This window comes from Hemiscyllium ocellatum, chromosome 13, assembly GCF_020745735.1.
Source record: "Hemiscyllium ocellatum isolate sHemOce1 chromosome 13, sHemOce1.pat.X.cur, whole genome shotgun sequence".
Lineage (NCBI taxonomy): Eukaryota > Metazoa > Chordata > Chondrichthyes > Orectolobiformes > Hemiscylliidae > Hemiscyllium > Hemiscyllium ocellatum.
This window is the reverse complement of record NC_083413.1, coordinates 50027347-50040109: the sequence shown is the minus strand read 5'-3', so window position 1 is coordinate 50040109 and position 12763 is coordinate 50027347. Positions and strand designations below refer to the sequence as shown.

Genomic DNA, 12763 nt, shown 5'->3' with positions numbered 1-12763 from the left:
TCATCCACAATTATCACATCTCTTTTATGCTCTTAAGCACTTTATATCCTGACTTTAGCATTTTGTCATTTTAACTGTTATTATCTTTTGTTTGATTAAAATGTTTCCTTTTGTCCTGATTAAGTACAACATTTAATCAATTCACAGTTTGATTAAAGATACATTTGTAACTTTATTTTGAGTTTCTTAGACAAAAAATGACTATCCTCAAAAATAGTTTCCTGGACCCAAGTGTTTTGGGAAGTGTGAGATCACTAAAACTGTTACATTAATGCACTTCATTTACTTTACAAGCAGCTACTGTTTAAAAATTGTACTGCACATGAAAATTGTACTGATCAATATTGTGTAAGGGCTTTGGGACCACCCCCCCACCCCCTCCCATTTATCTCTCCACCCCGGAGACTCCCTGCCTCATTCCTGAAGGGCCTTTGCCTGAAACATTGATTTTCCTGCTCTCAGATGCTGCCTGACCTGCTTTTCCAGCACCACTCTAATCTTGACTCAGATCTCCAGCATCTGCAGTCCTCACTTTCGCCTTTGGAACCCTGAAGCAACCTTTCAATTATGTCATGGAACTGGGCGTCCCTGATCATAAATAGAGCAGTGTGGACAAAGTTAGGACACACTACACTGCCCTTTGGAAGAAGGCTACCAGACCTCACCAATCTAGATTGGAAGTCTCACATGAGCACATGGACGTAAACATATGAAGAAGATGGATTAAACCTTATCTAATGTAACTATAAATCACAGCCTTTATATATTATGTTTTATAATGTATTATAAATAATGTTATTTTGAAGTCTAAGAGTGAAGATAGTTCTTGGCTTGTTCAACCTCCTTCCTAACCTCCACGGATCTCCCATCCACAGCCTCCAACCTCATTATGAACCCCACACTGCACGATTCTACCTCCTTCCCAAGATTCTGAATAAGATTCCCAATTCCCAAGATTCTTGTATAAGACTCTGGTGCGGCCGCATCTGGAGTATTGTGTGCAGATTTGGTCGCTATACTATAGGAAGGATGTGGAGGCACTGGAACGGGTGCAGAGGAAGTTTACCAAGATGTTGCCTGGTATGGTAGGAAGATCGTATGAGGAAAGGTTGAGGCACTTGGGGCTGTTTTCATTGGAGAAAAGAAGATTTAGGGGTGACTTGATAGAGGTGTACAAGATGATTAGGGGTTTAGATAGGGTTGACAATGAGAACCTTTTTCCACGTATGGAGTCAGCTATTACGAGGGGGCATAGCTTTAAATTAAGGGGTGGTAGGTATAGGACAGATGTTAGGAGTAGATTCTTTACTCAATGAGTCGCGAGTTCATGGAATGCCCTGCCAGTAGCAATGGTGGACTCTCCCTCTTTATGGGCATTTAAAGGGGCATTGGATAGACATATGGAGGATAGTGGGCTAGTGTAGGTTAGGTGGGCTTGGATCAGCGCAACATCAAGGGCCAAAGAGCCTGTACTGCGGTGTATTTTTCTATGTTCTATACTTTATACTCATAAACCTGATGGCCAGTCTCAGCCTGTAAAACTGAACTCACCTCGTCTACCTCAACATTATCCTGTCCCCCTTAGTTCCCCACCTACGTTTGTGACGCCATCCATGCCCTTCTATTCCTCCAAGATTTTCATTTCTCTACCCCAATACCTCATCTTCACCATGGACATCCAGTCCCTGTACGCATTGATCTGCCATGATAAGGTCTCCAAGCCCTCCATTGCTTCCTTTCACACTGTCCCAACCAGCACCCTTCCACTGACACCCTCATCTGTCTAGCTGAATTGGTCCTCACTCTCAACAACTTCTCCATTCGATCCTCCCATTCCTCCAAACCAAAGGGTAGCCATGGGCACCTGCATGGGATGCAGCTATGCCTGTCTATTTGTTGGATATGTGGAACAGTCCATCTTCTGCAGTTACACCGGCACCAACCCCCTACCTGTTCCTCTGCTACATCAATGACTGTATTGGCACTGCCTCGTGCTCCCATGAGGAGGTTGAACAGTTCAACTTTACCAAAACCTACCATCCTGACCTCAAATTCACTTGGACCATCTCGGAAACCTCCCTCCCCTTTCTGGAGCTCTCTATCACTGTCTCTGGTCACCAACTAACTACAGACATATACTACAAGCCCACCGTCTCCCACAGCTACTTAGACTACACTTCCTCCCACCCTACCTCCTGTAACAACGCCATCCCTTATTCCCAATTCCCCTACCTCTGCCGCATTTGTGCCCAGGTTGATCAATTCCACCTCAGAAATTCCCAGATGGCCTCCTTCTTCCACGATCGCAACTTCCCTTCCCAAGTGGTTGACGATGCCCTCCAGCGCATCTCCTCCACTTCATGCAGAACTGCCCTTGAACCCCACCCCTCCCAACGCAACAAGGACAGAACCCACCAGATCCTCACCTTCCACCTCATCAACTCTCTCTCTTATTCCTGATGAAGGGCTTATGCTCGAAACGTCGAATTCTCTATTCCTGAGATGCTGCCTAACCTGCTGTGCTTTGACCAGCAACACATTTGCAGCTGTGATCTCCAGCATCTGCAGACCTCATTTTTTACTCGAAGAACCTCCGCATACAACACATTATCCTCCGCCACTTCCTCCAACTCCAAACGGATCCCACAGATATATTTTCCTCCCCATCCCTATCAGTGTTCTGAAAAGACCATTCCCTCCGCAACTCCCTCGTCAGGTCCACACCACTCCCCACCCCCCCCACCCTAGTTCTGGCACCTTTCCCTGCTACAGCAGGCAGTGCAAAACCTGCACCTACACCACTCCCCTCACCTCCATCCAAGGCCCCAAGGGATCCTTCCACTTCTGTTTGAAATTTACCTGCATTTCTACCAATGTCATCTACTGCATCCATTGCACCTGGTCCGGTCTCCTCTACATCGGGAAGACAGGACGCCTTTTTGCAGATCATATTAGAGAACATCTCTGGGACACCCGTACCCACCAACCCCAACACCCCATGACTGAACACTTCAGCTTCCCCCTCCCACTCCGTCAAGGACATGCAGATCCTGGGCCTCCTCCACTGCCAAACCGTTATCACCCAACGCCTAGAAGAGGAACACCTCGTATTCCGCCTTGCGACCCTGCAACCACATGGGATAAATGTGGATTTCAACAGCTTCCTCATTTCCCCTCCCCCCACATAATCCCAGTCCCAAGCTTCCAATTCAGCACCGACCTCCCGACCTGTCCATCAATCTCCCCTCTGACGTATCACCTTCTCCACACCTTCATCCACCTATCGCTTTCTCAGCTACTTTCCCCAACCCCACCCCCCCCCTCCCATTTATCTCTCAACCCTGACCCACACGTATCATTCCTGATAAAGGGCTTATGCCCCAAACTGCTGCTCGGGTGTTGCCTGACATGCTGTATTTTTCAAGCACTACACTCCCGGACCGGCATGAAACTAAACTCAGAGTTTGGCACCAAACCACATGATAAAAGATGGTGTCAGGATAGGATATACTGCCTAGAAAATCATGACAGCACTGAAGATCAGGAATAAGGCTGAGATTATCTGGTGAAGTGAAGTGAAGAATTAAAAAAAAACACTTTTTTCAATAAAGAGCCAGTACAGTTTTAAGACCAGCTAGTAGCCAGGAAAGCCACAGAGCTGAACAACAGATATGAAAGAAAGATCCCTGAAAAGAAAACTCTCCAGAGAAACCATCTGAACACTCTGTTCCAAATCAGTAACAGAAGAAACATGCCTTCAAAAAAATTAGCTAGGAAGGTAAGCATGTTAAAGTCCAGTAGCTAAGGGGAGAAATCAGAATCAAATATCCATAAAAAGCAGCCAACACCAGACACCACAGATTTCATATGAACACAGTTCCACAAATTATTTTGCTCATTAATAGTGGCAAAGGATATTGCAAGAAAGTAAAACATTTGATAAAATGTGATTTGAAAACGTACGTGTATCACACTAGGAATATAATGGGCTGTGTAACTATTTTCTTGCATATGTTGTATACTTAGGTTGCTCATATGCACTCACAAACAAATGTACACAATAATGAGATCATAGCATTTCAAAACCTATTTTGATCAAGATATACCAGAAACCTGTGCCTGTAGTGTCTTGCGCTCTTCATTGTGTTTATTTATTAGTTCTTGCTGTTTTTGTCTTTCTGTATCAATTTCAATCTTTGCTTCTTCCTTCATCTGAAGTGCTAATTCCTTAAGCTCTGTGTAGTGATGAGCCTGTTGCTTGGATAACTCCGTATCTATCTGGAGAACAATCAATGAGTATTGCTTACTGCTTATAATGATATGAATAGAATCAAATATCAGTAACTACATTTTCTGTGCAAAGTATTTAAAATTTACCAAGTGGGGAAAAGTTAATTCAAATTAACACATATTGCCTTTTTTTCATGAATTTTTACTTTTATTACTGGTACAAGAGCAGGTTTTAGCATTTTTTAAGTAAGCAATATTATGGATATGACAACAATATTAGTTATAAATGACTGAAAATATTATATTTCTAGAGTTGATTGAATGATTTTCAAATGCAAAAATTACCTAGACACGCCAAAGGACACATATTTGAGGTAATAAATCATTTACAAAATGATAATACAATCAAGCATAGATAACACGGCTTAATGAAAAGGAAACCATATTCTACATAGTTCCTTGAGGGTAACCAGTAGCATTGATAAGGAGGAATGAATAGATGCATTTCCAAAAGGTACTCAATAAAATATCATAAAAAGAGTTACTATATTAGGTACGATTTCAATAATACAATATTTTGGCATGCTAAGAAGATTGGGGAACTTGGAGATAATGAGGACTACAGATGCCAAAAAGTCAGAGTCAGTAAAGCGTGGAGCTGGAAAAGGCACAGCAGATCAAGTAGCATCAGAGGCGCAGGGAAGTTGACGTTTTAGGTCGGAACATTTCCTCTGGACTGGAGAGAGAGAGAGAAGGGAGCTGAGAAATAATTGGATAACTACTAGGAAACAGAGATGCAAGAAAAATGGATCAGTTGAAATTGACAACTTTAATCAGTGCAATGCACAATAATCTATATGAACAACATGGATGAAGGGACCAAATGTTTAATGGCCAAATTTGTTGCTGTTGTAAGTTTGTGAGGAAAGTAAATTGTGAGTATGATACAAAGGCCTGAATTTTCATTCCTAAGTTGGGAGTGTAGAGTCTGGAAAATTTCTGGCTTCATAAACCTCACTAAAGAGAAAGTTCCTCAGGTGGTCCAATGTTGATTCTGGGGAAATGGAGTTTTAATGGGAGTAAGGCCTACTACTCTTCAAAACAGGATGGAAGAGGCAACATTATAACGTAAGAACTAGATGCAGAAGTCAGCAATTCAATCTCCCTAGCCTGTTTTGCCATTTAATATGATCATCGTTGATCTCAATCTCAGCCTCAACTCCATTTTACTGCCAGATCTCCATAACCCTTCAAAATGTTTATTAAAAATTTGTCTCTCTCCTCCTTAAATTTACTCAATCTCCTGGTATCCATGTAATTTTCAGTTATCAATTTGACAAATTCATGATCCTTTGAGAGAAGTAATTTGTCCTCATTTCTGTTTTAAATTTGCTACCCCTTATCCAAAAACTATGATCCCTTGTTCTAAATTGTTCCACAATTCTCTTTAGCATCTTATATACCTCAATTAGATCCGTTATCATTATTTTAAAATCTAAAGACAACAGGTTTAAATGTTCACTCTCGCTTCATGAGACAAACTTATCTCTGGAATCAATCTGGCGAACCTCCTCTGAACTGCCTCCAATACAATTACATTCTCAACTGTGGGGACCAAAACTATTCAATACTCCAGGTGCGGTTTCACTAATGCCTTGTACAGTTGAAGCAACATTCAACTACTTTTACATTATATTTCTTTAGCAATAAATGTCAAAATTCCATTTGCCTTCTTTATCACCTACAGACTCTTTTCTGTGATTCATGCAGAACATCCAAAGCTCTCTACAGCAAAGCACTTTGTAGTTTTTCTCCATTTAGATAATAAGTTGCCTTTCTATTCTTCTGACCAAAATGAGTTGGAGAATTAAACATTTTCTTTCACAGTCATAGAGTTATACAGCACTGGAACAGACCATTCAGTCCAACTTGCTAGCACTGACCAGATATCTTAACCTGAACTAGTCCCATTTGCCAGCATTTGGCCCATATGCCTCTAAACCCTTCTTTTCATGTACCCATCCAGATGTAATTTAGGAACTCTTATCCTCAGGAGATAGTGAAGGTGGGGTAATTCAATATTTTGAAGGTGGTAAAAGGTAGATTCTTGTCAGGCAAGGCAAGCAAAGGTTATCAGGGGGTAGATGGAAATTTGGAATTCAAAACATAAATAGATCTTACTGAATGAAGGAGCTTTCTTTTGCTCCTAATTCATATGTTCACATTCCAAAACCATGTCCCCGACCAACTTCCTCTTTTCCTTAAACCCTCTATGCCACTTACCAGTTTGCACTCATAGGCAGACTTCAGGATCCAACTTGAGAATATGATCAAGTTATAGGTTTCAATTGATTAAATTAACATATTTATTGATTAAAAACATATTTGCTACATTTAAACTCCTTTAACAATTTATGCCCTTATAAAAAGAAGTATTTTTGTTTATGGCTCTGCATCTACTTGAAACTGTCAATCAATCTGTGAACTAAAATACATCCTGATATTAGAGGTTGGGATCCCATTAAATTTGAACGTTTTCAGTATTTTCTGTGTGGCATAAGACCTCAAGCAATGGCGGCTCCACCAGTTATGTCCCCCATTCTCAAGCATTAATCAAAACTTCTTATACAAGGAGAAAAGGCAAGTTCAAAATGATTGGTATAGAGTCTACCACTCCATTGACTCCTGGTGTCCTAAGTTGTTTCAGAAAAACAGAAGGGTTTGTTCTTAGGTAAAATGAAAACTAATCTTATAATGGAAGTGGGAAAGCAGGACAATGGTTATTTTGTTGTGAACAGTAGTCTGTGCTCACTAGCTGAAAAAGATTCAGACAAGTTATTAACTGCCATTGTAGATCACCAACTCTAAAGAAGGTTACCTCAATAAATGCTCAGATTTAGAGGATATGTCCTTCTTGAAGGACAACGCTCACTTGAAAGTTGTTTCTTTCAGATTGAAAATGGTCCAGAAGAGATGGATGTCGCCCCCAATACTTTGAATTGCTACTAGTTGTATACTTTTATGCCTAATTAATAAAAGTATCATATCTAATCTGTTGCATCTTAACTAACATCTACCATATCACGGACCTTCCCTTTTTCTTATTTTCCCCACTCTTCCTTTCTTTTGTTGAAAAGATTTTCTAACCTTCTAAATTTCTAATAATTCTGACGAAAGCTTACAGACTTGAAGTATTACTCCTATCTATGTGGAGTTTGCACATTCTCCTCGTGTCTCTGTGGGTTTCCTCTGGGTGCTCCGGTTTCCTCCCACAGTCGAAATATGTGTAGGTCAGGTGAATTGGCCATGCTAAATTGCCCATAGTATTAGGTGCACTAGTCAGAGGGAAATGGGTCTGGGTGGGTTACTCTTCTGAGGGTTGGTGTGGATTTGTTGGGAATCTAATTTTTCCCATAGGCGGCACGGTGGCTCAGTGGTTAACACTGTTGCCTCAAAGCACCAGGGACCCAGGTTCAATTCCCACCTCAGGCAACTGTCTGTGTGGAGCTTGCACATTCTCCCCATGTCTGCGTGGGTTTCCTCTGGGTGCTCCAGTTTCCTCCACAATCCAAAGATGTGCAGGTTAGGTGAATCGGCCATGCTATAATGTTAGGTGTATTAGTCAGGGGTAAATGTAGGGGAATGGGGCTGGGTGGGTTGCTCTTCAGAGGGTCGGTATGGACTTGTTGGGCTGGAGGGAATCTAATCTAATTACCTTTTTTCTTCTCTCCACAGATGCTACCAGATTTGCTAAGTATTTCTTATTACCTTTTGTCCTGCTCACACTACACCAAAAATATTCTATAAGAACAAACTTTACCAAAACAAATACAAAATGGTTCTGATTCTGGTAAAAAAAATGTTTTCTAAATTATAGTTGCCGTGCTAGTTCCTCACACACCTATTAAATATCTCTCTGCTGCATGCTGCTGCATCCTGTACTACCCAGTTTGTTTGGAGGGAGCTCTAGGTCAGAAGGGATTTTAAAAATGCTTTCATATCATGTGGACATCATTGGCAAAGCCCAGTATTTCTTCCTCACTGTAAATTCTCTTGAAACAAATGGCATGCCAGGCCAATTCAGAGAGCAAATAAGTGTCAGCCATATTTGTTTGGCTTGGATAGAAGGTTAGATAGGGTAAGGACAGCAGATTTTCTTCTTGAAATGCTATTAGTCAACTATTTGTGTTTATACTACAATTGGTGATATTTGACCTGATCACCATTCCTGAGACTAGCTTTATATTTCAAATTTATTAATTAAATTGAAACTTCACCAGCCAGCACCACGGTGGGATTTGAATCCAAGTTCTTACAGCATTAGCTTGAGTCTCAGAATTACTTATCCAGAGAAATCATCACCATGCCATCATCTGCCTCTAACATCCAGTTTATCCGAGTCTCTGAATCATGATCTTTTGGTGTGTTTCCACCTACAAGTCTTCAGATCCTTAGTCTTTAAAGTTCCTTTCTGAAAGTGAAACAGGGAAACAAGAACACCTCCAAGTATGCTTCCATTCCCGGGGTTAGCCTGCTGCAATTTGCTGATGCAGTATTGATAGCTATTGAGCACTACAGCTCTTTGTAAGGGGATGACAAAGCCAATGCTGTGACTCAGATTTTAGCTCAGGATGGTGAGATCTGTTCCTGTACTGTACCCTTTTAAGCATTCCTGAGTACGACAAATACAAGAAAATTAGATTGAGCATTGTGCCCCAGCAAGGCCAGCTGCCTAATTGTTCATCCTTTAAAGTTACTGACGCAGAATTGTGTCACTCTTCGGTCTTCTGTGTATGATTTTTCTCCATTGGCAGTGCCAGTGCAATTCATTACCATAGATACAAGAATAGGAAATTCTGTTTCAGCTATCACCTTTTTTTTTACATATAAATCATGGTTTTATTTCCTTTTTAATCTACAAATAATTAGTGAGAAGATGACTAGTCAGGCTCTCAATTTAAGAAAAATAAATATCCATGAGTAATACTACATGATCCACTAGTTCTTTAAAATCTTTGCAATCTATTCAATAAAATACTTGCTAGGGTCACAATTACTTTTGTTTAATGCAGCACGAAAGATAATTTCTGTGCTGACAGTCTGTACTCTTTCACACATGTGCAATTGTTTAGGATGCATTAAGATTCATTTGCTTTTAATGTGTGAAGTTTCTTGTCCTTCTTGCCTCAGACCTACAGTGCACGACTTCCACCACAGGTAAGGAAAGGAGGCTGGACTCAAGTCATCCTGCAAGAACAGTACCAAACTCTATGTTGTCAGCATCAGTCTAATTCACACCAGCTGAGCAGCCAAATGACTCCATAGAGTTCAAGTTGCTATATGTCAGATCTCTGAATAGCAAAAGCAGAGTTTCCTGGTTTTTTCCTTTCCATCACATAGCTGACTTGAAATTGCTCCCATTTTCAACATTTCCCAATGGCATACGTAGGAAGACTTTGCAAGTTAATATTCAACCTGTTTGGCCACATTAGGAAAATACTCTTCTTAGCCATCAAGTATTAGAGTGAAAGTGAATCCAAAGTACCAGCTCAGAGACAGGGCTGACCATTGTGTCACAAGGCTTCCCAGTAAATATTTTATTCAAACCATGCAACTGACTTCACACAAGGTCATGCAAAGCATTAACATCCTGCTGAAGTTCAACCATGATATCATTCACTAAACAAATTCCTTCCTTCTTGACAACATTATTCACTTCCATTGCTTCCTTAACTAAATACTACAGAAAACTGAATTAATTTGTATAATAAATGATGCCTATTGAGTTGATATGCGAGGTGAATTTTTGTATCTGACTTTTTTGTTACAGAAATATGCACAATCTAGGGACAGCATTACTAACAAAGACGACCATGACCATTCAACTACTCATATATTTCACAACATGAAATATGTATGGGACTTCTATTACTCCATAGTCAACTCAAAAGGCATAATTCATTATACAAATTAATTCAGTTTTCAGTAGTATTTAGTTAAGGAAGCAATGGAAGTGAATAATATTGTCAAGAAGGAAGGAATTTGTTTAGTGAATGATATCATGGTTGAACTTCAGCAGGATGTTAATGCTTTGCATGACCTTGTGTGAAGTCAGTTGCAATGAGTTGAGTTTATGGTGAAGGTCAAAAACAATAACTTGATCTTGAATGTTTAATTACAAAATCATTACATATATGCATGACTTCATGTTAGATCAGGTATATGGCTATTTAAAGTAGAATAATCTATTATAAATTATTATTAAAATGAATCTGCCTTTTGCTTAGTAGAAAACAGAACTTTGTTCAATGGTTGTGTATGTGTTGTTTGTAGATCAATGTAGCGACAGTTCTTTGTGAATGAGTGAAAGGATACTTATTGCCGCATGAAGTTTCTGCACAATTAAAAATTGCAAACATTTTGGAGGGCTGATATGAAGCAAATTTGAAATTTAACTGACATTGCCAACCTTAAATGAGTGTAAGTGAAATTTATTTGTTTTCAATCATCGTAGCTCTTAACTTTTTTTCTTATATCTTATCCTGATGTTGCTGCTATTATTATGTTTTGTGGAAAATTCCGCAGTTTTGGCATCAATTGAAAGATTGGTACAGAAGAAACATAATCTATGAGAAACAGCCTCAACTTACTTTCAAACTGTTTCTGAAAGTAAATGTAGGACATTCAAGTGCAAAAGGAACTGAACATTTTATGAGTGGGAACTGAGCATTTCAATCTGATGAAGACCAAGATTTTGATTTCCTGACAGGAACAGTCTCTTGCACGATACTCATATATTGGTCAATGTAAAAATTTCTTACATCATTATTGTGAACCGGCGAGATCCATTCTCTTAAAACACATCAACACCAACATCTGCCTGTAAAATTAATATTTTGGTGAAAGCTGGATCTACAAGCTTGCAACCAGTTTTCCAGGGCAGGCTTCACATTAGATACAGATGCTTTTTGTGAAAAAGTATGCCAGTGGGAATGACATTCAGCATTCAGTATGAGAATTACATCAATCAAGACTTGGGATTCTTATTAAAATCAGAACCAGCCAAGCTTTGCCATGGTTACTAACAATACAAAAAGAATTTTGTGTAAAAATTTAAGATGTTTTTCTTCAAAACAAAAGAACACTTCTGAGGTAACCTTGGATAACAGTGTGACTTATTTTAAAAGGCAATCTCCCCACTGATGGTTTGCCAAGACCACTTATCCAAAATGTCAGATTAATTTGTTGACTCATTCACGTTCTTCTCTCTATGGGTATTAATTGTAGTTGAAAAAAAATTCACTTGTCACAATACGTATTTAGAAAACCTAGCAAAACAGAAGTTCCCTACTTTCGCCCTCCAGCTATCTTCATCACCTAACATCTGTTGAAGATGTTCTTGAAGCTGTTTAATCCTGTTCTGATGTGAAACCACCATCTGTTCCCTGTAATAAAAAACAAAGTTACACATTGCTAAATGTTATAGAGCTTAATTTTTTTATCAAAATGTTCAAAACAAAATTTCTCATGAAAAAACATATAAAGCATTAATTTAACAAAACTATTTTGCTGTAAACAAACAAAAGAGACAGAAAAGTACTGGATTCAAATTTATTGGACCATTCAAACTGCTGCCCTAAAAATGGACTAGATATTGCAAATAGAAGATAGAAAGTGTTTCAACCATTTGAGTCAAATAGTCTGTGTCTGTCAATTACATTCAACGTAAAATGAGGTAGGTTACAGCTGTATTACATAAGGGTGACACAGGATGGGTGACTTTTTAAAATTACTCCCAGACATCTTAGATGTGTGAGAAAAATGATTTCCATCCATAAAACTTCAGAGAAATAAGGAAATTAATTTCTTTTTATAGAATTCAATTGACACTAAATGAAAGAGTGCTCTTTGGATCACCAGATATGCCTAATTAAGAGACTGTCTGAAGCAAAGTGATGGAGGAACATAGTTTTGTCAAAATTGTTGGATAATGGTCTGAAAGGGCTTGAAAGGGTTAACACTGAGGCATGCCAATGTACACAACCAGTATGATGATTTCATGTGGACTTGTGGGCATGACAGCTTAGGATCTTAAAGGAGTAAGACCCATCATCTAGACCTCCTCAGAGTCTTTGTAACAATGTCTATCCATCACATCGGTTAATGTGTAACTATTTGCTAACATGCATTAAGTTATACCTTTTAACTACAAGAGACTCTTTTAATTAGACCAAGAAATAGTTTTTCTCTACCACACTACGCCAAGCAGGCCATGTACTTTTCTAAATTTAAATAGAATAGTGGCAGCAACCTTCATCATGAGCAGCAACACAGCATAATGAACTGGTCTGTTCAGACAACATGTTAAGCTGTGACATAAATTTGATTTGTAGCTCATACTAAATGGTACGCAGTGTTTTGAAATCTTCAAATTCAGTTCTAATTTGCCTGCTCACACAGCATAGTTAGCAGCAGGAATGGGTTGAATTCATAGGAACCCTATGAAGTAAACCCTTATGGCAATCCTCAATAA

General features: G+C 39.3%; 1 protein-coding gene across 1 annotated transcript in view; it reads right to left on the bottom strand.

Annotated features, from left to right (window-relative positions):
* lekr1 (leucine, glutamate and lysine rich 1) overlaps positions 1–12763 on the bottom strand; it is a 213687-nt gene that overhangs the window by 16076 nt on the left and 184848 nt on the right. Inside the window, exons 10-11 of the mRNA XM_060833918.1 lie at positions 11582–11675; positions 4114–4278 (exon numbers count right to left, since the gene is read on the bottom strand). Of these exons, the coding sequence (XP_060689901.1) occupies positions 4114–4278; positions 11582–11675 (259 nt within the window). The remainder of the gene's footprint in view (positions 1–4113; positions 4279–11581; positions 11676–12763) is intronic.